This window comes from Colias eurytheme, chromosome 10 (assembly GCF_061535395.1).
Source record: "Colias eurytheme isolate Ceu_HAF_F1 chromosome 10, ilColEury1 Martin Lab GWU primary, whole genome shotgun sequence".
Classification (NCBI taxonomy): Eukaryota; Metazoa; Arthropoda; class Insecta; order Lepidoptera; family Pieridae; genus Colias; species Colias eurytheme.
Genome location: NC_142989.1, coordinates 9,763,875 through 9,788,918, shown reverse-complemented (window position 1 = coordinate 9,788,918; position 25,044 = coordinate 9,763,875). Strand labels below are relative to the sequence as shown.

The window sequence follows — 25,044 nt, the reverse complement described above, 5'->3', positions numbered from 1 at the left end:
ATGAAATTTATATTTCATAAATCAAATACCTAGCAATGGTTCATAATACAGAAATAAATACACGAGCATTTGTTATAATAAAGTACAAGAAGAAATAATAAATGTTACTTCAATAAATAATGAATCGTATTGAATAAACTCTACATAATATAAAGAATGTACAAAAAATACTTAGATAAGCAAGTCTACTTTTTTGCTCAGTCGTTATTACAACATGTCTGTTTATTTTGCTTAGGTTATGCTGAATTGTAAAAACAGTTTCACAAAAATACTGATGTTAAGTTTAGTATGAATGTAACAAAAACACGCTCAAAAAATAGAGATCGAATAATATCTTTTGATATACAATATTAATTTTAAACAGAAACGTAAAACGTTTATTTTGAATATTATATTAAACAAAATATCATTTTAAATGGATCAAAAACGTTTTAACTATTATTATGAACTTTAAAACTAGCTCTATAAATATTTCAAACCATAAAAATATATGAAGTATATTCTTTGTTTATAAAAGTATGGGTATAAATAGTAAAAACATCGTAAAATAAATTAGTAGCGACACAATACAAGTACGTTACGCAGGCGCGGGGTTATAAAACAAAAGCGCGCCTTTTGTTTACAAGTGACGCATGAGCCGTCCAATGCAATCTAAACCGCGGAGTCGTTTACCTTCCGTGCGGCGAGACAGTCGACATGTGCGTAAATGCGTAAGCGCAACTCCGCATGCGTCGGGCAGAAGGACGGAGCCCGCGGCGGCGCGCGGACCATGGCGCGCTGTCTGTGGGCATTCCTCGTCACCCTCCTGCCTTCCGCCGCCGCGTGGAAGCCCCACACCCCCGTCTACTTCCCGCTCGAGCTGCACTCGCGGGCCCCGCGCCACGTGCACGCCATCCACCACCTGCACCTACTCGGCTGGCACCTGGAGCTGCAGGAGAACAGAGCGATACGCTCCCCGTATTACAACGAGTGCAAGTTTTATAAAGGCCGCGTGCTGTACGAGGAAGGATCTTCAGTTACAGTGACGGAGTGTGAAGGACAATTATATGGGTTGCTCCAAGTGGACGGTGAAGATTTTGTGCTGCAGCCGACGCGCTCCGACGGGAGCCACGTTTTGAAGCGCCGCGATGTCGTGCTGGCGGAACGTAACGCAGAGTTCAACCTCACGGGTGACACCGTGACCGACCTCGACATTGATTACGAAGATGATGACCCCATGCCGTCGATGCACGTGCGCTCGCGCCACGGCAATTCCGATGTCGCGGATTTTCGTAATATGCTTCCCGTTACGAGACCGGTGTCAGGTGTGTTCACTGTGAATTGTGTTGTCACGTGAATGGTGTGCAAAAATGCATTGTTTCCTTTGTTCCAGGAGCGAAAGGTCTTTGGCTCGAACTGGCCATAGTTGCCGATCATACGATGCTCAAATTCCACGGCCGGGAACGGGTGAAACATTATATCCTCGCAATAATGAACATCGTAAGTACGAGATATACGAACCAGCGGGTTGCAATTAATTTCAAGTGCATAGTTACTCATACGATTATGTAACGCTTTAAGGTCAGTGCCATCTTCAACGATCGCTCCCTGGAGTCGAACATGACTCTGGTTATCAACAAATTGTTTCTATTCGAAGAAAAGGATTCTGTTATAAAATATGGGAATGTTAAGAAGTCGCTGGAGGCTGTGAATAAATGGAATTACAGACATCTCATAAAATTGCCGGCAGGTATGAACTTATTACATCAAAAACGTGTACGGAAAATATATTTTATCAATCAAACGTAAAAGATCGTATTTGAATAAGCAATAATATTTTTGGTTCAATAGAGCGGGAATATTTTATATTTTGAGAGAAATTTCCAATATTTAACAGTCGTAATATAGGTAATAATCGTTAAATTTAATGTCGCTATAAATGTAGTTTTTGAAGTTTGCGGTCGGTTAGACGTAATAAACTGCTACAGGATAGCTACATAAAATTTGATTGAATGCTATAAATATAAAAATAGGAAAATGTGATAAATGTTTCCTTTAACACTTTAAATGTAACATCTGGATGAGCATACAATAATTAAATATAAACGAGTATAGATAAGAATAAAGTCAATGTTGAAAAGAAACAAAATAATATGTACAAATTATACAAACCTTTTAATGAATGAACAATCAAACCCTTCATCTTGTTAAAGGAGACGTTGGTATCACATATTATCACTCTTGATATGTGAATACTTAATACGCGTGTAAACAATTCTATTCTTATTTTAGTAAATAAACAGTAGTCAAAGATTGTATCTGTTTATTATCATATAATTTATAACTCATCTAATATTTAATCTGGCAAGTGTATACAACTTCAAAGATTTGAATATATTATACGCTGGAAAATTATTGACTGAATTAAAATTCGCTTGAAACGCGAAATTCTAGCGACGTTCTGAGAATTCGTGATGTTACAATAATTTTTAATTGCAATGTTGATTATTTTTTGTAATTTAATATTGATACTATGTACGCGACCTATTTTTATATCGATTGAAATATAGGTATAATTATTGGTAATTTCCGGGATAATATGCGACTAATATACGTATTAGTTATTATATTTATAGCGATAATATATTTAACGATTATCTGAATCACAGATATTATAAATTATAATACTTACTCACTGAACTAATCGTATTCCATCTACTGGGGCAATGGCCAGATGCAATTCATATCTGATTTAGTGACCTATTTCTGTTTAGTACGACATGCCAGACTTTTTGTCTGCTGCAGTTTTATATAAAAGGATCTAACTATATGTCTAACCTAATTTGCGTATACGTCATAATATGGCGTATCATATTATGGCGAAATATTGGGATTTTTGTATTCATAATATATCATTTAAGGACATTATACAGGGTGTCCCACTATCGGTATACTAAGCGCGAAGGGACTTGTAGTTTTGCATACTCTGATCACGTAAAAAATACTTAAACAACAAAATTACGTCAAAAAATTTTTGCTAAACTTTTCCTGAAAATCCATGTTTTCTTCTCTAGCTTCACGCAGCCGGCATATACCGCTTCGCTAATGTGAGCATTTTGTCTATGAAAACATAATCTTAAACGATAGCTCACGTGCGGGTGGCAAAGTTGTGCGGGTTGCTTGTTATGGGTGTACACATAGAGTTTTAAGAATTCATCTATTTGAAAAAAAAGAGCGTCTGGAATTTTATAAGTATTTTTTACGAACTCAGCATATGCAGAACTATAACCTCCTTTGAGCTTAGTATACCAACAGTGGGACACCCTGTATACATTTATTTAGAGTTTTGTCATTTTGAAATTTATTTACTTATATATTTTTATTTACTTAAATATCATATGGTCAAAAGTATCCATATCAATAATATTTAAAATTTTAAAGAGTTCTCTACATTTTACTTTTAACTTAAAAACACAAATTGCTTTAACAATAATAACTTTTCAATCCTAGGCAAACTAATGTTAGTTTAGTGTGTTTGGTACTTAGTACTTACAAAGTTACTGTAGTGTGCTATTGAAACACCTATATATTAACTCCTAAAAAATATCCTTGACGTTCCTAAAAATAAATAAACATTTTATTATTGCCTTAATAAAATCGTTAAGAAATTATACAATCAACACAAAACATCCCTTTTACTGGTATAGATAAACTTTTGACCCTTGAAATTGCACATAATATATTATTCACGAGATATGAATATTGTTGTTTTGGACAAACAAAAGGGTGTTAATAAATAAACATTTTTATCTTGGCTTTCTGCTGAGACTGAAAAAAAGGAAAAAAAGGTACTATTCATTATATACCTATTTATCTATATTACGAAATTTCCATGCTTAGGTCGAGTTTCCAGATGAAACTGGTGTTCCTGATAGCCTTTTTAACACTTTTAACATACATTTTAATTTTTAATGTTATTATAACAGCTGACAAAGAAGTTAAAGCTATAAAACCGACCATTCTTTCACTTTTTAACCAACAATTACGATTAGGATCTCTAATACAACATCTCTTCTAGACAGTACAGGGTGGGACGCAACGGTGTGGTTGACTCGCGCGCAGCTCGGAGGCCCCTCGGGCTTCGCTCCTGTGGGAGGTGTGTGCACCCAGATGCGTTCAGCGGCGATAGACAGAGACGAGGGGCTTACTAGTGCGTTTGTCATCGCTCATGAGTTGGCGCATCTGTGAGTTGTATTTTTTAATCTTTGACATGTTTTTTATGGCAACTAATTGATGTAAGAACTTATCGCTTTATGTTCATTGTATAGCTTCAGCTCCTGACTTCACTGAAACGATATGTGAAAATAGCGGTCAGTCTTATTTATGTTAAATTTTAATCACATTCAGTCGTTTCTGTATCTATTGTCACAAAATGTAGAGTTACTATAAAGTAGATAATGCTTTTTAGGTAATACTAGCTTTCCGCCCGCGGCTTCGCCCGCGCAGTCAAAGAAAAACCCGAATAGTTCCCGTTCCCGTGGGATTTCCGTAATGAAACCTATCCTATGTCCCGGGGTAAAAAATAGCCTATGTCCTTTCTCGGGTATCAAAATATCTCTATACCAAATTTCATGCAAATTGGTTCAGTAGTTGAGGCGTGATTGAGTAACAGACAGACAGACAGTTACTTTCGCATTTATAATATTAGTATGGATAATCTTCGCCTGACATTCTTTCTAATGATGTTTTGAAAGTGTTAATGAGGTGGTTGTGATTGTGCAGCATTCTTTGAATTTTCAAAACAGTATCCCTTACAACTCCTTCAATGTTTTGGCACCTGCGGTCGACCTCACAATTTTCGTCACCCATGAAATAAATCTGCAAGAATTTCGGCTGATCATTTGTAGGCAATAAAGAGCCAATCCTGTGATAAATCTGTCCTTGGATTGTAAAAGTAGGTGAAAATCCAGGCATAACAACTTCATTGTCTACTCCGAAAGATGTCATTTGGAAACACGAATTATATTTTCTTATACGACTCAAAAATCGCCGTGATTCATTGTTGTCATATAACAAAAAATATTTTAGAGGTTCTTCTGGTTCGCCAAGTAATGGGAGTGATACTTTACCACCAGAACAACACATGCCGGGAGTTTCGTCTTTCCATTTTAGTGCTTCACAATGTGTGCACTTTTTATCCATCCGACCAATGAGCACTAATTGATGATAAATCATAGGGTCATAATTAAAAGCTGCGTCTTGAAATGCATCCCATGTATTACGTGTAAAAGCAGTTCTTCTTTGTGCCTGACGTTCAGCGTTCAAAGTACGCCGTCTTTGTGATTCATCATGGGAATCTGACACAATTAGTGATGCATGTCGCTCAGCGTCTAAAAGTCTTCGTGCCTGTCTTTCATCTTCAGTTTCAGCGGCTCTTTGAGTTGCGTGACGCTCAGCATCTAAATATCTACGCGTTTCACTCTGAACTTCAGTCTGAGAAGCTCTATGAGCCCTATGGCGCTCAGCATCTAAAATACGTCGTATTTGACTCTGCTCTTCAGTCTCAAAAGCTCTGTGAGCCCTATGGCTCTCAGTATCTAAAGCCAAACGGGTTTGGGTCTGTTCTTGGGACTCTTGGCTTCTAGCTATTTTCGCAGCTCGAGCTCTGCTAGACCTACGCGCTAGATTAGATTTACGTTTTCCAGGCATATTAGCGTATACTTCTTAGACCTGATTACACCAAAAATGCTTTTATTCAAGAATAAATATTCTTTTCACAATAAATGTCACAAAAATTAATACCCAGAATATATATGTTCTGTGATTAATACATGCCAAAACTTTGTTCAAGTTTGATTGAAATAAACGACTGTGTAAAACCTCCTAAATTGAAGTATCTGCTTCTCATATAAAGTGATGTGAACTGGATACTATTATATATACTATTTGGTAGGTTTATACATCAAAATTATAATCACAGTAAAATTTATGATTAAAATGTGTTTTGACGGTTTTGACAGAATCCTTTCTTAGGCTGTGTCCGCATATTTCACCGCGCGGATTTTATTCTTGCGATTTAAATTGCGCAATCATAATTCGCGCGATTTTTGTCAGTTGAATTTTTTATAAGTGTAAAAATTTAAAATGGGTTAAAATCGAGTCTATAGGAGTCGGTTACATACAAACATACAGCTGAAGCTAATAAAAGTGTGTTAAAATGAATGGATCTTCTCGATAGCGTCGTTGCACGATTGATCAAAACGCGCGGTTTTTTCTGCAGAGCGGACATAATATTCATACTAACTTCATACTACAGAAAAGGTCGCGCGAAAATAATTCGCACCGCTTCCATGTGTTACAGAATTGCGGAAAAAATCCGCGCGGAAAAAGCCTTATGTCTATCTTGGTTGCTTTGGTAAAATGGGAATTCGTCATTTTCCCGGGGTAAAAAGTAGCCTATGTCCTTTCTCGGGTATCAAAATATCTCTATACCAAATTTCATGCAAATTGGTTCAGTAGTTTAGGCGTGATTGAGTAACAGACAGACAGACAGACAGAGTTACTTTCGCATTTATAATATTAGTATGGATTATTGATATGATAACATGATTTAGAATTTTTTACTGTATGCAAAACGTGTTATTAATAGATGTTCATTTGTCACCATTTATAGTCATAATATGCCGACCGCTTTCAAAGTTTTTTTGCAGTAATACATTTCAAACAAAATATTCTATTAGATACTTTGGTATTTAATCTACTAAAAACGTTTGAATCACAACTTACACAGGTCTTTAATATTATTACTTATTTACTTATCTACTATTTTATCTACATAATATATTACTATTATTTACTCACTGTGCACATATATAGTGTGTGTATTTCCGAAAAGAATGCAAACATCAGTATACAATTATACAATTACTGCATTCCTGTATTCAAGATTCAGCTGGCGACATGACATCCTGTTTATTTCCATACATTTGCGTATTAACATCCAGACCGCTTAATTTATTCATTCATGTATAATTGAACTTAATGTACAAAACATGAAAGCCATTTCACACTCTACATTGATAAATAAAATTAATTCAGGTCATTAAATTATATTGTAACTGCGTAAATAAAAACAGATCATAAATTTCAAAATATACTTATTTACTTATTTATTTAAACAATTAGATTACAGGGATCCATTAATGTTAGTACGTGACTTAAAAAGCTAGTGTTAGTAGGTAAATATTAAAGTACTATCATCAGTTGACGGGGCACCCTATGCGTAAACCTGTCGCTTTGAATGGACAAGTTTACGCACAAAGTGTCCCATGAAAGATGACATATATCTCTCCGAGATTACCATCAACAGACTGTTGCGACTGCGCCGCACTCTATCGAATGTAGACGCTGTTTTTTTGCGTATTATCGCCCAGAAATCGTCAGTATGCGCATTAGCGAACATTCCAGACGCACTGCAGTAGCGAGGCAGTCCCAACAGCATTCTAAACGCATTATTGTACATGACACGTAAGGCATTAAGCGATCCATCAGTATAGTCAAACCATAGACTACCCGTGTAGAAATTCTGGCAGTAGGCTTTAAAAAGCGTGATTTTCACTGGATTACTACAACGGGCAAATCTACGGGCCAACATATTACTTCGGATCGCCAATGCCCTACGCTCACGTTCGATATCTACATTATCTTTGAGGTCATCAGTTAGCATGTGTCCGAGGTACTTAAACTCTTTAACTCTTTCAACTGTAATCGCGTTAAGAGATATCTCAGACGTACATTTCCTATGCTTACCAACGTCCCCAAAAACAATGCATTTACATTTAGCCACATTATAACGCAAACCGTGAGCAGCGACATATGTCTCACAGACTTTGAGCATCTCAGTAATGGCGCTTGCAGTCGGAGCCAGCAATACCATATCATCGGCATAGCTTATGTTGTTACAACTTATACCTCCGATCCGGCAACCAACCCGCATATTGCTGAGTTCGACAACAAGGCCATTTACGTAAAGATTGAACAATTTAGGCGACGACAGCCCCCCTTGTCTTACACCACATTCTAACACATACGATTCGGAAAAAGCGTTAGACCATTTTACAATATTACGTTGGTTGGCATACCAATACTTAAAGATATTAAGAATGCTAACTGGTAAACCCCTACCCTCCAGCTTATTCCATAAAACATCGTACGACACGAGGTCAAACGCCCTGGAAAGGTCTAGAAAACAAGCATACACTGGTGTTTTACGCTTGGTATAGTATTGTACAGTATGCTTCAAGCTTAAGATTGCACTTTCAGTGGAAAGTCCAGGTCGAAAACCAAACTGTGCATCGTGTAAGTCCAAAAAATTGTTTAATCTCGCATCAAGCACACTGTCCAATACCTTAGCCAAAATCGTAGCGAGAGATATGGGGCGATAATTTCCTATGTCGGAGATGTCACCTGTTCTATTTTTTAAAATAGGTACAACGATTGTTTTCATGAGATCTGCTGGCAGATAGGAGTGCCTTATACATAATGTGTAAAACATCGAGAGTAACTTAGGCAGATGACAACCCGCGTATTTTAAATGCTCGATACTGAGCCCGTCATGACCTGGAGACTTACCTTTGCTCATATTCTTAATAATTGACTTAATTTCATTGGAAGATATAATATGAAACAGAGGTTCATCTCCACGCCCTCCAGACCCCGCATCCACTACTGTATTAGGTGGTCCGAGAGGTGATTTCACTGTAAAATGATCCTTGAACATCATAGCGATTTCTCTTGGATCATTCTTCCCACCCACACTCACAGGTAGACCCGGCTTAGCATCAAGTTTTCGAGTAGATTTCCAAAATTGTATAAAATTTTTAGAAGCTTGGTGTTCGGCTAATATATCCATCCTAATTTGGTCTTGATTATCTTGGCACCACTTCAAACGACTTTTAAATTTTTTTCGAGTAGTGCACATTTGATCATAGATAATCCCCGACTGTGGACGCCGGTGTGATAACCACAACTTATAGCTAAGCCTGGCCTCCCGGTGAGCATTCCTCACATGTTTATTCCACCCACATAATTTTTTTGGCCTATGGGTACGCGTTGGCTGAGGTTCTGGATGAGATAAAATTGCAGATTCAGATAAACTATGAACAATGTTACTGTATAATCTATCCAGAACTTGCATATGTTCAGACAAAGAACATGACCCGTGACTGCAACTGATTAATTCATGGGGAAAATCAATTTCTTTTAATTTGCTATCACATAACTCCCGGTAAACATCAATTTCTGAGTTACTTCTTTCACCCCAGTTAACTTTACTACGAGGCATGTCACGCATCACACTCTTACTTCTTACAACACCCAAATCACACGTAATGAATAACGGCAAATGATCCGATACATACACATCTTCTTTAATACTCACGTTAGTAATAGTGTGCCACGCTGTTAATGAAACTATGCAATGGTCCAACCAACGTCTACACCCATGAGCCTCGCTTACAAAGGTATAGTTATTTACAGATTCGCCTAATTTTAAAACATCAGCACAAATCCAAGATTGTTCAGAACAAAAGCTAATTAGTTCTCTATAAAATAGCTCGTGCGGATGAGCGTTAAAATCACCGAGAATAAATATACACTCAACATCATTACTCACAACAATAGCATTGATTTCACTAAGAATCTCAGTAAATTCAATTAAATTATGACTAGAGTCAGTTGGCATATATACTGAGAAAACTATAATAGAACGGTCCTTAATATTCGCTTTAATTGCAACCAACCGTGAGCTATTACACTTTATTACAGAAACTGAATCAAAAACACCAACCTTCCAGAGAATAGCCACTCCCCCATATGGCCTACCAGTGAGTAAACCCTTGGATGTATCCACTGCTGATTTACCGGTATATTCAAAGTTGCAAGAAATCGACCCAAGCAATGGTATATCATGGGGCAGTAGCCATGTCTCCTGTAATGCAACCAAATCTGACTCGTTACATATACTTCTAATATTATCAATAGAACGCTTAAAAGATTTGCAATTAAAACTAGTAAATTTACAATGTAATTGGCTTTTACCATCCATACTAAAGATATTTAATTGACTTTAACAATGCTAGACTTCGTTTTGTATAAAAATTGCACAAAACGCCTGAATGTAATGCCGCTTGGCCAGAATGTGTCATTCAAAAATAAATCTAATTTATTTTTCGGTACAAATAACTTATATGCATTATATTGTTTTTTACTTCGCATATTAATCTTTTTTAAAGACACAATTTCACCCGTTTTATCTTTAATGTAGTTCATAATATCACTCTCATTCGTATCCATGCTGACATTAGAGATAAACAGCGGCACTTTAAGGTTCGCAGCCCTAAACTTATCATCCTTAAAAGGTGATGCCTTCCCTTTTGCCCTAATAATTTATATTTGGTTGATTTTTTCTTACGAACGATATTTCTTATATACGATAAGGAAGTTTTTTTTTTAATTCGGTTCCCGTCTTCCATCATACATGTCACGACCAATAAATGCATATTCTTTACAACTTTTTTTTTACAAAATTTCTACATTTATTAAAGGTATACGTAAATTATATATATAATTATATAGGTATACTAGCGGTCCGCCCCGGCTTCGCCCGTGGTACATATGAAAAATAGATGTTGGCCGATTCTCAGACTTACCCGATATGCACAGAAAATTTCGTGAGAATCGGTCCACCCGTTTCGGAGGAGTATGCAGACTAACATTGTGACACGAGAATTTTATATATAAGATGTTATTACTTTGACTCATCGTTAACCCACATTTGACGACGTAAAATTTAAATTGGCCAATAGATTGCAGAGTGCAGACAGCTTGTCACTCATAATTGTAGTTCTTCAATAAATTATAGGTAGTATGTACTAACTACTTTTATATATGCCGCCGCTATTCCGCTATGAACTAAGCAAAAATTCAAACAACACTACGAAATAATGATTAGTACATAAGTCATGTTAGCATAAACATTAGATGAGTAACACTTCTAAGAATAAGGGGCGTGTGTCGATACATTGTGTCCAAATATAAAACATATTCCGTTCCCAGTATTACAGTATCCTTGAAAATGTTTCAAAAATAAATTTGTATTAAGTCGATTTGTAACTTCCATAAATCTCCAGATTAAATTGTGGCGTTAATTCTTTATGGTTTATTGCGTGTAAGTAAGTGTTGCCATGTTTTATTTTTAAACGTTAAAAATATCTTTATTGAGTATAAGATAACTGACGTGATTATAAAGAAGTAGTTTCATTTGATGAATTCATTATAATATGTGATCTGACTTTTCATTTATTTTAAGAGAGTGTCTAGGGCCAGATAGTCTTAAATAAGTAATGTACATATTATACAGTATTTCTATGAAAGGAAATAATATTTTCCACAAACATCTGAAAGTTTTTGATATGTAACATACTTTGGGCAAGAAACTTTACTACTATTCAAGCTAAATTGAATAAAAACTTTAGATTTGGTTTTGCACGGTGTGTTCGTAGTCAGCAAAATACTGAAAAAAATGATGAAATGAAGGAAGAAGAATGATGTTTCTATTGAATATCTAAATTAGCCCAATCATCACTATGAAATCCAGACTGGCACGTAAAAATTGTGCCGTAAGCAAAAACCAGCGACAATTTCATTCCACAAAAGACAAAAGTTTTTAAATAGAGTTTTTAATTTAGCTTTCAAGTTCAAAAATATCTATAAAATCCGTCGCTTAATTTAAAGTGTATTAAAGTTTATCAACATATAGACAGAGAATCACGAACTTTTATAGAACTTAAATATACAAAAATATCAAATGATTATTAAAATTACCTAAATAATGAACTCTATCATCACAGCACTGATATAGTTAATCGAAATTATTAGGGTACCTACTAGCTAAGGCTATCTTTTATCAATATAATTTATGAGCCATTGCAACTCTACGCAATTTCCAATTAGGTACGCATCAGGGCATACTCTGTAGTCTGTACTATCATTATTCATTACAATCATCTATAAATAACTCCACAGAGTCGCCATTCTTTATAATAATTGATCAAGCTTGAGCAGTGAGCTACAATGAATATGCAAAGCAAAAAGTTTTTTCTTTTTTAATTATTATCTTTGGAACACGTGTTATTTTTTATTAGACACTCATTTACTGTTTGATTTGACTATAAGTAATTTATTAAGTTGAAACTTGATAAACTATTGGTTATGCGCATAGAAATCTAAATAACAAGACACGTTATACGTATTCAATACACCTAAGGCAAATTACCGAATTTAATAATTCAGTATCTTTATGTGAATAGAAGCATATTTATTAAAATTACTTATACTTTCTAATATTTAAAAAATATAGTTCTCTTCAAGTTTGACATAAAAATTATGTAGGACTTCATATTGTAAGCTGAAAAAAAATACGACATCATTAAATTAATAATTGAATTAATTTCGCACAGTTCATCGACAGATTGAAGTTTAAATCGATAATTAACGGTAGTTTTACAATACTGCTCTAATTGGAGTTCAATACGAAGATGTAATTAATAATTTCCAACGGTTCCTTTTCGTTAATAACTAACGGGCCTGAGATGAAAACTGTATTAATAGCATTCAATAAGTCACGATGATTTTAATGATATTGCCTTTTTCTTTGATAAATAATTGATGATGAATTATTTTGATGCGATTCAAACATACTTGTTTATTGAGTTTTATGTAAAGTATTCAACTTTAAGAAAGTTAAAATAATTTATTATTGACGCTCCACAAATCAAAAACGTGTTTTACGATCGCGCTTCGCTTTTAAAAAAAAAAACTAAAATTTATCAATTTTCGACACCTTTGAATACGTACAAGGTATTATAGTCTAAAATCTAAATTTCTAAACTCCAGAAAATTAAATTCGTTATAATAAATAACTATAGGAATATTAATTAATTTGGCTGTTGCTAGTTGTCCGTATAATTGGATGAATAAAATTTTTTAATCGTCCGGTAATAACATAAATAAATAAATAATCTGTACGAGTACTACTAATATTTATCATTTTATAGAAACCTAAGGGATTCACCTTTAATTTTTTTCCTATTGCTGGATTATCCCGTACAGCCAACGGTTGTTTAATTTAGTGTCAAATATTTACATGCAGGTTTTCCACTTTTTTTATCACGCTAATGAATAGATTTTTGTGGATAAATAAATAAATTTCAGGACAATGTTCACACACGGCCCGATCTGATCCCATAAGTACTAAGCTTTCGCTTGTTATGGAAACAGATTGCTGATAAACACTTATATAGATAATATTAACACCCAGATACAGAGCAAACATCTATGATCATCACACAAATATTTACCCCGGGTATGAATCGAACCCACGACCTCTGGCTTGGAAGGCAGGGCCACTACCAACCAATTAGCGAACCGTCAACCGGTCAGTCAAATATTTTGCCATCTGATGATAAAAATTCTAATTTAAATTATTTGAAATATGGAGACTATGCACCTGCATGTGTGATTATAGTGTATGAATGAATGAATGAATGAATGAGAACTTTATTGTACACACCAAATTACAGACATTACATAAAATAGAATACACATAAATTGCACAATGGGCGACCTTATGGCTACAGAGCCATCTCTTCCAGGTAACCCAACCAAGGAAAGCAAGTGTATTTATAGTTTAGTGTTATAATAATCCGGAAACCGGACGATTCATTAATTTTATTCACCCGATTATCGGACGATTAGAAATGTCGAATTAATTTATATTTAACACCAATTTAACGAAATTTTATAGTAACATCAAACATCTAATTACCAAATAAAATATCTCTACATAAAAGTTTTATTATACATTTTTAAATTTCAATTAATAAATAAGTAACAATCACATTAATTCAATATCGCATACATCATCGAGAAGAAGCTCGCAAACGCCTGTAAAGAAATTAATTTTGTGCAATAAGAACGTTTATGACCATAATAAAAGAACAACTAAAACGAAATGTTATCGCTGGAGTATTTTCACAGCTGATAGCGATAATTTTGTGTGGCTGCCATTAATTTGGTATAAGACCGCGACTTGTTATGAAGCGAGAGCGATTATTAAAACTAAGATAAATTTAAATATTTAAAATTAACTTAAATGTGCTATTACATTTTTTTTTTGATATTGATCAAAATTGTAGGATATGTCTATAGAATAATAACGTCAAAAAATTGAATACGCGGAAAATAAGGGAGATAATCACTTATGACTTGACTATTGACGAGAATTAGTTATGTATAAACTGTAAATTAAATATGTACATATTTGCATAGATGCAACTGCAAGCAGACTGAAGTAGCATGAATCTCACACCAATCCAATACTTTTCTAAGTTTTTGTGTTTATTAAAAGAACTTTTAAATTTAAGCAGTATATAAGGAAAAAATACGCATGCGTTTTGCGATAAGTAGTTTATTTATTATAGTTTATTACCAACCTTTTTAAATACTACTTACTTGTATTTACCGTTTCTTTTATGCAGATTTATCATATCTGAATTTTATTAAATGTGTCTAAGCGTTCGCTTTTGGAAAGATATTTTAAATAGAAATATTTAATTTCCCGCTTCCGCTATCGCTTTTAATATAAACACTAGTTTACTGTCTCTCGCGAATTCCATAATCTAAATTCGCAACAAAGAAAGCTTTGACCACAAGCGAACATTAATTTTGATAATATTTTACGAGCAAAACAACAAAACAATATTGTTACTTAGATGTTGGGACTTGTTTAGAAAAATTACAGGAATAAAAACTTGAATAATATAAATTATGATATGAGAAAAGCTCATTATCATTTTCTGTACTCAGAAAATGCATACAAACACTGTGGAATAGGAAATTTACCCCCCAATTTTTTGAAAAAGCTGATATTTTGACGTCAGAATTTTCGATTGAAAATTAGGTTGTTTTTTGGTATTAAGTTGAAATAAGGCGAAAAAATAAATATTTTTAATCAAATAAATTACAGTGTATATTTGGGTATATTTGGGACATAATAAGGTAAGTTTTTACCAAATTTCGTAGAAAAAAATTTTTTTTTTGAAAAAGATATAAATAAAAAACCAAAAATTTGGTTTTTTGAATTTTTCACCTCAATTTTGGGGGTTTGTGAAAAAGTTGTAGAACTTTTTATTTCCTACAACTTTGCGATTTAACTTTTTTCCATCCCACTAGGGCCCTTCCGGCCTCCTCCACTCAAGCGACAGTCCAAGCCGAGGTTCGAGATCCCCGTCAAGGGGGGACGCCCTTGTGCATGTCGCTACCAGGGTGAACCTTCAGTTCACCCCCGCGTCCGCGTTAAAATGTAGAAGCCCTTCTGGCTAACATTGAGAAACACCACACAAAAAAAAGGACTTGTAGTTTTGTCGGAAATCAAGAGAAATCATTTTTTAGCCTTAAAAGCTCCCCCCTCCCACTTCCCGAACTCGGATTGACTGAAATTTATTTTTTCTTTAATTTTTATCATATTCCCCTCCTTTTCTAACGGGTTTCATCCTACTGTGATTTTTTTTAGGTTTTTATCATTTTGGAAGGGATTGGCCCTGGTCTTATAATATGTGGCATTTAAATAATTGTTATGTTATACTTCCACTACTAAGTAGTTTTTTTTATTAATCTATACTAATATTATAAAGCTGAAGAGTTTGTTTATTTGTACGCGCTAATCTTCGGAACTACTGGTCCGATTTAAAAAAATATTTCGGTGTTAGATAGCCCATTTATCGAGGAAGGCTATAAGGCTATATTATGTATATCATCACACTAAGACCAACAGGAGTGGAGCCACTCGGGTGAAACCGCAAAGCGCAGCTAGTTAATTATATAATATACATATTATATACCATTACTGAATGAGCAGTGAGCTACTAGTAAAGCCAAATCGTATTTATATAATCGTGACCCGGTTACTTGAAGAACACATCTATTTCTGATGCCTTTGATCAGATCTTGTACATACATATTTTATTATAATTGGCCTTATCAAGTCTGTTTGAATCTATTTAAATATAAGATGATTTGAGGTTATTTTAAGAAAAGATATTGAATTCCTAATGATTTTTGCATTTATATGTAAATTCGATATGATACGTTTAAAAAATAATATGAAACGAAGTACCTAAGTTTCATGTTATAATCGATATTGTTCGGATAAAACATAAAGAAATTAATAAAAATATTAAATAATTAACCACTAACATTGCCAAAGATTTATTTCAGACATTATAAATCTATACTAATATTATAAAGCTGAAGAGCTTGTTTGTTTGCTTGTTTGTTTGAACGTGCTAATCTCAGGAACTACTGGTCCGTTGAAAAATTTTTTCAGAGTTAGATAGCTCATTTATCGAGGAAGGCTATATATCATCACGCTAAAACTAGGAGCGGAGCAATGCGGGTGAAACTGCGGGTCACAGCTAGTATTTAATAGTATCTGTAATAATATCCACATCAAATAACATCATAGCCTATAAATTATAATAAAACTAGTGAATGATACATAAGTAAGAAAAGCTTTAAGTATATAATAGCAAAACTTACTCCTTTGTAAAGTCAAATCAAGTAAATACACTCCAAATGTAAATAGTGAATCTATTGAATAATGCTGAATTTACTTCTTTTATGTTTATTTTATTCTATCCCAAAACATTGGAGCCTATCGGAGCAATGTCATACGGGCTTGGAAGAAAAGGTGTACAAGTAAAACGTAAATCGTTTGGAAATCAGAGAGTAAATTAGAGAACCAAAGATTTGTCATATCTATCGTGTTGTGTATTTATTTCTTTTGTTTATGAATATAATGTACTAGCGGTCCGGCCTCGGCTTCGCCCGTGGTACATATTTCGAAATAAAAGGTAGCCTATGTTCTTTCTCAGGGTCTAAAGATTATCTGTGCCAAATTTCATCAAAATCGGTCCAGTAGTTTATGCGTGAAAACCATACATACTTACATACATACAAACCTTTCCTCTTTATAATATTAGTATAGATTGATATTCAATTCAATGATTTTAAAATTAGGGAGGTACTTAATTTTAAATTACAACATACTGATGATGCCACATTTTTCTGGAAGAAAAATATCTCCTTTTCACAAAATAGTAACAAAATTTTCTCTCATTTACATTAAATTCATTCAGCATACATTTGTTTTAAACCAAACCTCCATTCATAAAGGTTTTTTATTGAAATATTTCATACAAAGCTGGTTAAAAATAAACTGAAATTTTTATAACTAAATGAATCAGACCCCAATAAAGCCACGATATCAAATCCTCTGGCTTATATAAGATCAACCGAAAACATACAATACGTAGTTAAGAATGTAATTTCAGATTTTTCCAAGCTTATTACGAGCATTATCCTTTCATACAGATAGGTTATTACCCCCTGACCACAGAGATAAGTGAAATAAGCTCTAACATCTTGCATTAAGGTTTAAATTAGCGTGGCTATACTAAACTCCAGCTCTGAACATCTTGAGGACCATTTGGAACCTTATTGCTCCAATTTTAAAGTGAATTATCGTATGTATTACAATTACCGGTCATTCACGGTTCACACGCACAATTAGTTCCATTACCTAGTAATTAATTCGCCGAAAGGAAGACTCTTGGACGAAAATTAATAATGATTGATAATAGCGCTCTATGTACAATCTATTATATTACTATACGTAACATTCAAATTCAAATTCAAATACATTTATTAAAATTTATTAAAAAACATTTATTAAAATACTTTGTCCTTGTTTTAAATTGGCCAAGCTGAACAATTTTTAAAACGCCCTAACACAGTTCAAAAACTTAGTTTTCTTTAAGACTTTCTAGAAAGATACGTTACAATGTTACAATTTGTTATTTAATTCTTCTTAATTAATTCACAAAACTGGCTTTTATTATTACACTATAACACATCAACAATCTCTCACAAATTAAATACCATATTTATTTACGACTAGCTTTTCGCCCGCGTCTTCGCCCGCGTTTTCAAAGGAAAACCCGCATAGTTCCCGTTCCCGTGGGATTTCCGGGATAAAACGTATCCTATGTGTTAATCCAAGTTACCTTCTATACGTGTGCTAAATTTCATTATAATCGGTTCAGTAGTTTATGCGTGAAAACCATACATAAATACAAACCTTTCCTCTTTATAATATTAGTATAGAAGTATAGATATCTGATGTAAGCTCATCAAGACAAGAATAATTTTAATTAAATTAAGCAGACAAAAGGTTGATTGGGCATTTGCAATTAAGCTCCTCTGAAGAGTTAAAGTCGTACCGAGTTTAGGCAAGCCTTAATTAAAGCCTTTGTCTCGCATTTACGAGTCAAACTCAAATAAAATACAAGAATTTCAAAGGTTCTACAAAGATGGAATGGAATTAACAGAGCCGTGTTTGATACAACCTTCAAAAAAATGTGTGCGTGTACTAGTGTACACACGTAAGAAGTGAAACTTTATTATGACCTTATTTTTCAAAAAATAATTTATTATATACAGAAATACGTCAATCACGCGTGGTAGGGATAAAAACAAGATGGCGCGTAACGGAAAAATGTTACACTAAATTTTTTTCCAACCCCGATAAAGAAGTTTCACTTCAATAATGTCATTTTGAATCTATAGAGGTAACGTTCTTTCGTAGAAAATTTACATTTGTATATGGATGATTGTGTCTGTGGCTTCTTATATCTAAGGCCGCGTTTCCACCTGCAAGAAAACTTCCGCAGAAATGTCCGACAGTCTGACAGCAGCTTGCAAGTCTAAGGCCGCGTTTCCACCTGCAAGCAGACTTGCAAGCTGCTGTCAGACAGACTGTCGGACTTTTCTTCATGTAATCGCGGCCTAATGATACGAGTACGGCCACAGATAGATACTCACTTTCTATCGGGGTTATTCTCATAGCTCGCATAGTGTCAGTTTTCAGACCGACTACGGACAAAATATTGAAACTATGTATTAATGTTGATTTTAATAAATATTCTAATCTGGTAGGATATGTGTGAAATAGTACTGTTTGCAGATGACACCTCATTAATTTTTAATGTGGATAGACATGACACAAATGTTGACGAAGTAAACTCTGCTCTTTTACGCATATCCAATTGGTTTAATGCTAATAATTTACTATTAAATACAAAAAAAACAAATTGTGTAGAATTTATCCTCCCAAATGTAAAAAAGGTGAAAAGGAATATTATTTTAAACGGGGAGGTATTATACCCTCTATTAGACTGTTTTCTCTCGGTATTAGACTGTTTTTCTTGGTTTGACATTAGATGAGAAGCTTCAATGGGGGGCCCATGTTACCACCACCGCTGCTAAGCTCAGCTCAGCTGCATATGCAGTTAGAAGAATAAGGCATCTCACCGATGAAGAAACGGCTAGATTGGTTTACTTTAGCTACTTTCATAGCATAATGTCCTATGGAATCCTGCTATGGGGCAGGGCTGCAGATATAGAAACTATATTTATATTACAGAAAAGAGCCATACGCTCTGTATATAATTTGCGTGCTCGAGACTCACTAAGAGATCTCTTTAAGAATACTGGTATCCTTACTGTACCGTCGCAGTATATATTTAATAATATTTTATATGTACATAATAACGCTTACTTACACACAAAAGTAGGAGATAGACATTGTTATGACACAAGAAACAGAAAAAAAATTGAAATGCCATTATTCCGGCTAGCTAAAGTTAAAAATTCATTTATGGGCCAAGGTATACGCTTTTACAACAGAATTCCTCATAATATTAAAGAGTTTAGTAGTTCTAAATTTAAATCTTATATAAAAAATGTACTTGTCAAGAGAGCCTATTACAGTATTAAGGAATATATGGAAGATAAAAACCCATGGAGGGTTGTCGCGTAAAAACCACAGGACAGTTCTTTGGTATATTATGATAATATATTATGATATTACATATTATGTAATTTGTAAAATTGTAAATCTGACATGATTAAAAAGAGCAACTATGGAGTTTCTTGCCGATTCTTCTCCGTAGATACTGCTTTCCGAATCGGTGGTAAATGTTAAAAACATGTACTTAATGACGTTTCAAAAGTGCTTCTAGAAGAAGTCTAATTGAATAAATAAATGTTTGAGTTTGAGTTTGAATCTTGTGTATGTCATCATTATATTATTTTAATAACGTAACGAATACTCTACACTATAATAGCGAGCGAGTTCACGGGCAGACTAAATGAAAACATGAAAATGAAATGAAAATAACTTCCAGCTAGTAGAACATAATATGTAAAATACCTACTCACGTAAAATTGAAAATATCATTATCTTACTGCATAAAGCTTTCATAAAACATTACTCGCTTATTAATGAAAACTTAAATGTTCATATGAATCGTCATTAACAAAAAACACATATATTATTATAATTAGATTATAAATATTCAATACACATAATCATTAGGGATTCGCATGATTTAATTTAATAAAGATTCGCTGTTTGTATTTCGGAGGAATCTGAGATAAACGACGACGATTCGGTATGAATTCCATATAAAGTCACGTATTGTCCATAATAATATTCTTTTGAAAACGTATTATTCACAGTATTATTATTGACGATGTTCCAAAAAATGAGGTTTTATTTCGAATGCCTATTTTAAATAAGTTCTTGATTTTATAGAATTTTAACAATTAAGTGTTCAATATTGTACGTCAATATTAATTAATGATTAATATATAATATAAATTTAATTATTAACAAAAATATATAATAAAGCTTCGTCTGAAATAATGTTTTACAAGGCAAACAAAAAAGTAATTGCAAGCAATCTTTCATCCACGTTGTTACAATTAGGGGCCAGCTTGAAGCGTATAAAATATAATTCATTCTTTGTGGCAAACAAACGGAAGTCCAGTCCAAAAACGTATTCAATGTTAACATGATGATTCAATTTGTATTTAGATTCCTTGTCAGCAGTTCCTTTATAATATTTTAAGGCACAAATTGCGCTCTCTAACAGCCAAATTAGCGTTGACAACGGCTCAAGTGATTTGCTTTTTAACTTCCTAGAAGAGTGTATCTTATATCTTCCTATAGGTTTGTATGATTATATGCCTATATACCTAACGTTAATGTTGTGTACAAAATGTATTACATTTGCGAATTTTAATTGGAAGTTGTAAAATAAAAAATAGTGAAGACATAACACGTAGGTAAACACTTTTGAAGCTCGAATAACCTTAGAAGAAAATCTAGAAACGATACTGATAGTTAAAAAAATGATATATCAAGCAAATTCTTCATTCATTTATCGGCTTAGTGTTAGAAAAATGCGTCCCTACATAAAATATTTACCATCCACTCAATGTACCTACCCACTACGCCGTGCGAGCAAAATTTGTTATGCAAAAACCATCATAGATATTTTGCATGTACACGCATGTCTTTTCCTATACGTTTTTAAGGATGAAGCTTACTTTTAAAAGCTTGTAGTTAGGAGTATATGTATATATTTTTTTTAATAAATTAGTAACCTTTAATGGAAGCTAGTCTATGTAGGTATACCAGCTTATATTAATATACATAGTTTATTACTGAACCAAATTTGATCCAGATCCACTCAGTTTTGCTAGAAAGGGCCTTCGATCATAAATTGTTAGTATTGATCGAAGGACCTACCTATTACAATATTGTAATACTGTGCTATTACCATCCATCTAAGTATACACAGTCTTGCTTATTTATAATAGAAGAAAATAGGATTCGCTATTCCAAAATATTTCTTGCTAAATATTATTTATGACTAGTATAACAGTTTGACCTCCGTAACCTCTAATTACAGCATAATATGTCAGAAAGGTCAATCTTTCAATCTTAACTGGTTTAGTACAAGCCAGTATTTTTATGCGACGATCGAAAACACTCGACTCTGAAGATAAGGCCATGAAACTTGCGATGGGCGAGCGACGGCGGCAGCGACGCGATAGGAGACGATTAGGCAGTGATATCGTACCCGGGCACGAAACAAGCTGCCGGCAGTCGCACTTAACATAAAACTCTTTATTCTATACTAGACCAAGTGACAAAATCAAACGTGTTTGTTTTTATCGCTGCCGCGTCGCCGTTGATACACCGCCTCCCATGCATCGCTTTAACGTCCAGGATCCATCGCCTGTTTCGTTTAAATGAAAAGCTTTCAATTAGCTGACAGATGGGCAGATGACCAATCAAACTTAAGGGAAACGATCGTTCCTGTCATTTGTCTAAGTAACATTCTAAATTCAAATTCAAATTACATTTATTTGCAAGAATGCAGTTACAAATATAGGTGTTGTTATTACAATTTTATAGTTAATACTAATACATTCTACCCACTATCTGGGTGTGCAAATATTTAAACATAAATAAATTAAATTAAACTAATTGTTTTATTTAATTAACCTAACCAGGCTATGCAAAGCTTGTACAATCGCTGTTGCGTCGCATCGCCATCGCTCAAATGCCGCAAGTTTCGTGGCCTCTGAGGGCTAATTGACGCCGCCTGTTACGATTGATAAGGCCCTTTAAACAAACCGCGCACATGCCATATTTATTGCTGAGATAATCTTCAAGTGGTATATTTGCAAATCGACTTCACATTTCAACTACTGGACTTGAGTCTATTTATAAATGAGAAAAGATTACTATTTTGTTTTTTATAGTATTGCCGCAAAAAACATTGCAGCGATTACAGAAGCTCTCAAAGATTTTTATTTACTTTTCTAGTACGCTAGTATAAGCACTAGTGACTAGCCACATATACTATCATTAATTTCATTATTATTTTCTTAAAGTATTCAATGCGATTTATAAAACTCCATTAATAATAAACTTAATCAAGCTTCTTTAATGTTATTATTACAAATACCTTCGTAAACATTCTCATTAAAATCTCACTGTTCTATAAACTTTTTATTCAAAACAATTCGACTGTTCCAACATTTTTTGTCTGTGGCTTCACATTTTCGGTGTCCCGTAATAATTAATAGGATTTGAAGACAACAAAAGATTTGGATTACGTCGAATACGCTTCTTTTGCGCTATTGTTCATCTTTCCCGCAGACATTTGGCACAAATCGCTTTTAATTGTAATATAATTTATTTTCTCCCACATAAAGAACTTTATATGTACCTACTACCTATATAGTTCCTTTTAACATCTTACAAAAGAAATTTTCAATGAAATATAAATGAATTTATCTTAAGATAGACTTTATTATATGGTTTAAAATATAAAGATCAAGTATATTTGAACTATATAGCTTAGTAACGTCCTTTATAGGCGTTTAAGTCCAATTATGATATCCATATACTAAATGATGTTATGATTATAGTTAAGGATTATTATTAACGTCCCTATTTCACGCTTGTTTATCGTTCAATTATAACTAACTAGCTTTCCGCCTGCGGCTTCGCCCGCGTTTTCAAAAAAAAACCCGCATAGTTCCCGTTCCCGTGTGATTTCCGGGATAAAACCTAGCCTATGTCACTCAGAAATGATGTAGCTTTCCAACAATGAAAGAATTTTTCAAATCTGCCAAGTAGTTTCGGAGCCTATTCAATTCATACAAACAAACAAACAAACAAAAAATCAAACCTTTCCTCTTTATAATATTTGTATAGATACAACTTCCTAACTACAAACATTAGGGCCTATTAGATGCTTAACGACTGACTTCTGTACAATCTATTGGTTTAAACTTCTTAATTTGTGCTGAATCATCAATCCTCGTTTCTTCCTTAAATTTAAAATAATATTTTGTACTTAAAAAGGGCTTATGTACAAATCTGGTATGTGCAAAAACTTGGAAGGTCCATTAGGAAAATTACACCGCTATAAACATTATTTCAAATATTTTTACGATTATGGCAACCCAGATCACGAGGAGATAGTAAAAGTTATTTTTATAGTGGCAATCAAATTTACCGACTTTTAATGTAAGATGTGGCAATATGAAATTGTAAAATAATAACACATGGCGATGTTTAGCGAATTATTTAGTAATTTTATTTTAAGGTAATCATCCAGAATGACAAGTTAATCATCCAGTTCATTCTTAATAAAAAAAAAATTGAATAAATGTACGAATAAATATAGTTTATTCGTACAGTAGGTACCCGTACAAATAGTCACATCGTAAAATATAACGAACTTCAGAATATACAATCCGATATCATTATTCAGCTACTTAGGATGTAAATTGACAATAATTAAATTATTAGTGATCACGAGTATATTACAAACTGGTTGAAATGAATGTTTATCAATTACTTATTCCATTACTAGCTTCCACCCGCGACTCCGTCCGCGCGGAAAAATTAAGATTTATTTTTTTTCTACGTATTTTTCCGGCATAAAAAGTATCCTATTTTATGCCCAGGATAATAAGGTATAATTATACCAAGTTTCATCGAAATCGAACCGTTAGTTTTCACGTGATGCCTTCACATACAGACAGACAGACAGACAGACAGACAAAAATTTGGGTTTGGTATCGATCCAGTAACACCCCCTACTATTTATTTTTTCAATATTTTCAATGTACAGAATTGACCCTTCTACAGATTTATTATATGTATAGATAATTTTTATACACTGGACATTTTAAGGCATCATCAAAAATTAATATTTGTTTTATTCATACAAATATTTGCTACCTATAATTTATTTTCAGTACCTTTCCAAATATATAAGATCTCGCTGATCTTTATTTGTTTGAGGTACTTGTTTTCCCTCCGAGAGTAATATCTATTTCTGAAGTCTGGGTCACATCGATCCATTTAAGGTTCGCTCAACACAGTTGATACCTATAGAAATAACAATGAATTTCATTTAGAATTAAATTTCTGATACGTTTCTAATCTATTGTAAGAACTGAAATTAAAGATAAGCTTTGGTAAGAGCATTAAGAGCATTTCATTTGATGCAAGTT

General features: G+C 33.6%; 1 protein-coding gene across 1 annotated transcript in view; it reads left to right on the top strand.

Annotated features, from left to right (window-relative positions):
• Positions 1–639: 639 nt before the first annotated feature.
• The window catches only part of LOC149905404 (A disintegrin and metalloproteinase with thrombospondin motifs 1-like), a 69,389-nt gene continuing 44,984 nt past the window's right edge, over positions 640–25,044 (top strand). Inside the window, exons 1-4 of the mRNA XM_090106214.1 lie at positions 640–1,304; positions 1,373–1,479; positions 1,561–1,729; positions 4,058–4,223. Coding sequence (XP_089962340.1) covers positions 707–1,304; positions 1,373–1,479; positions 1,561–1,729; positions 4,058–4,223 — 1,040 coding nt within the window. The 5' untranslated portion in view covers positions 640–706. The remainder of the gene's footprint in view (positions 1,305–1,372; positions 1,480–1,560; positions 1,730–4,057; positions 4,224–25,044) is intronic.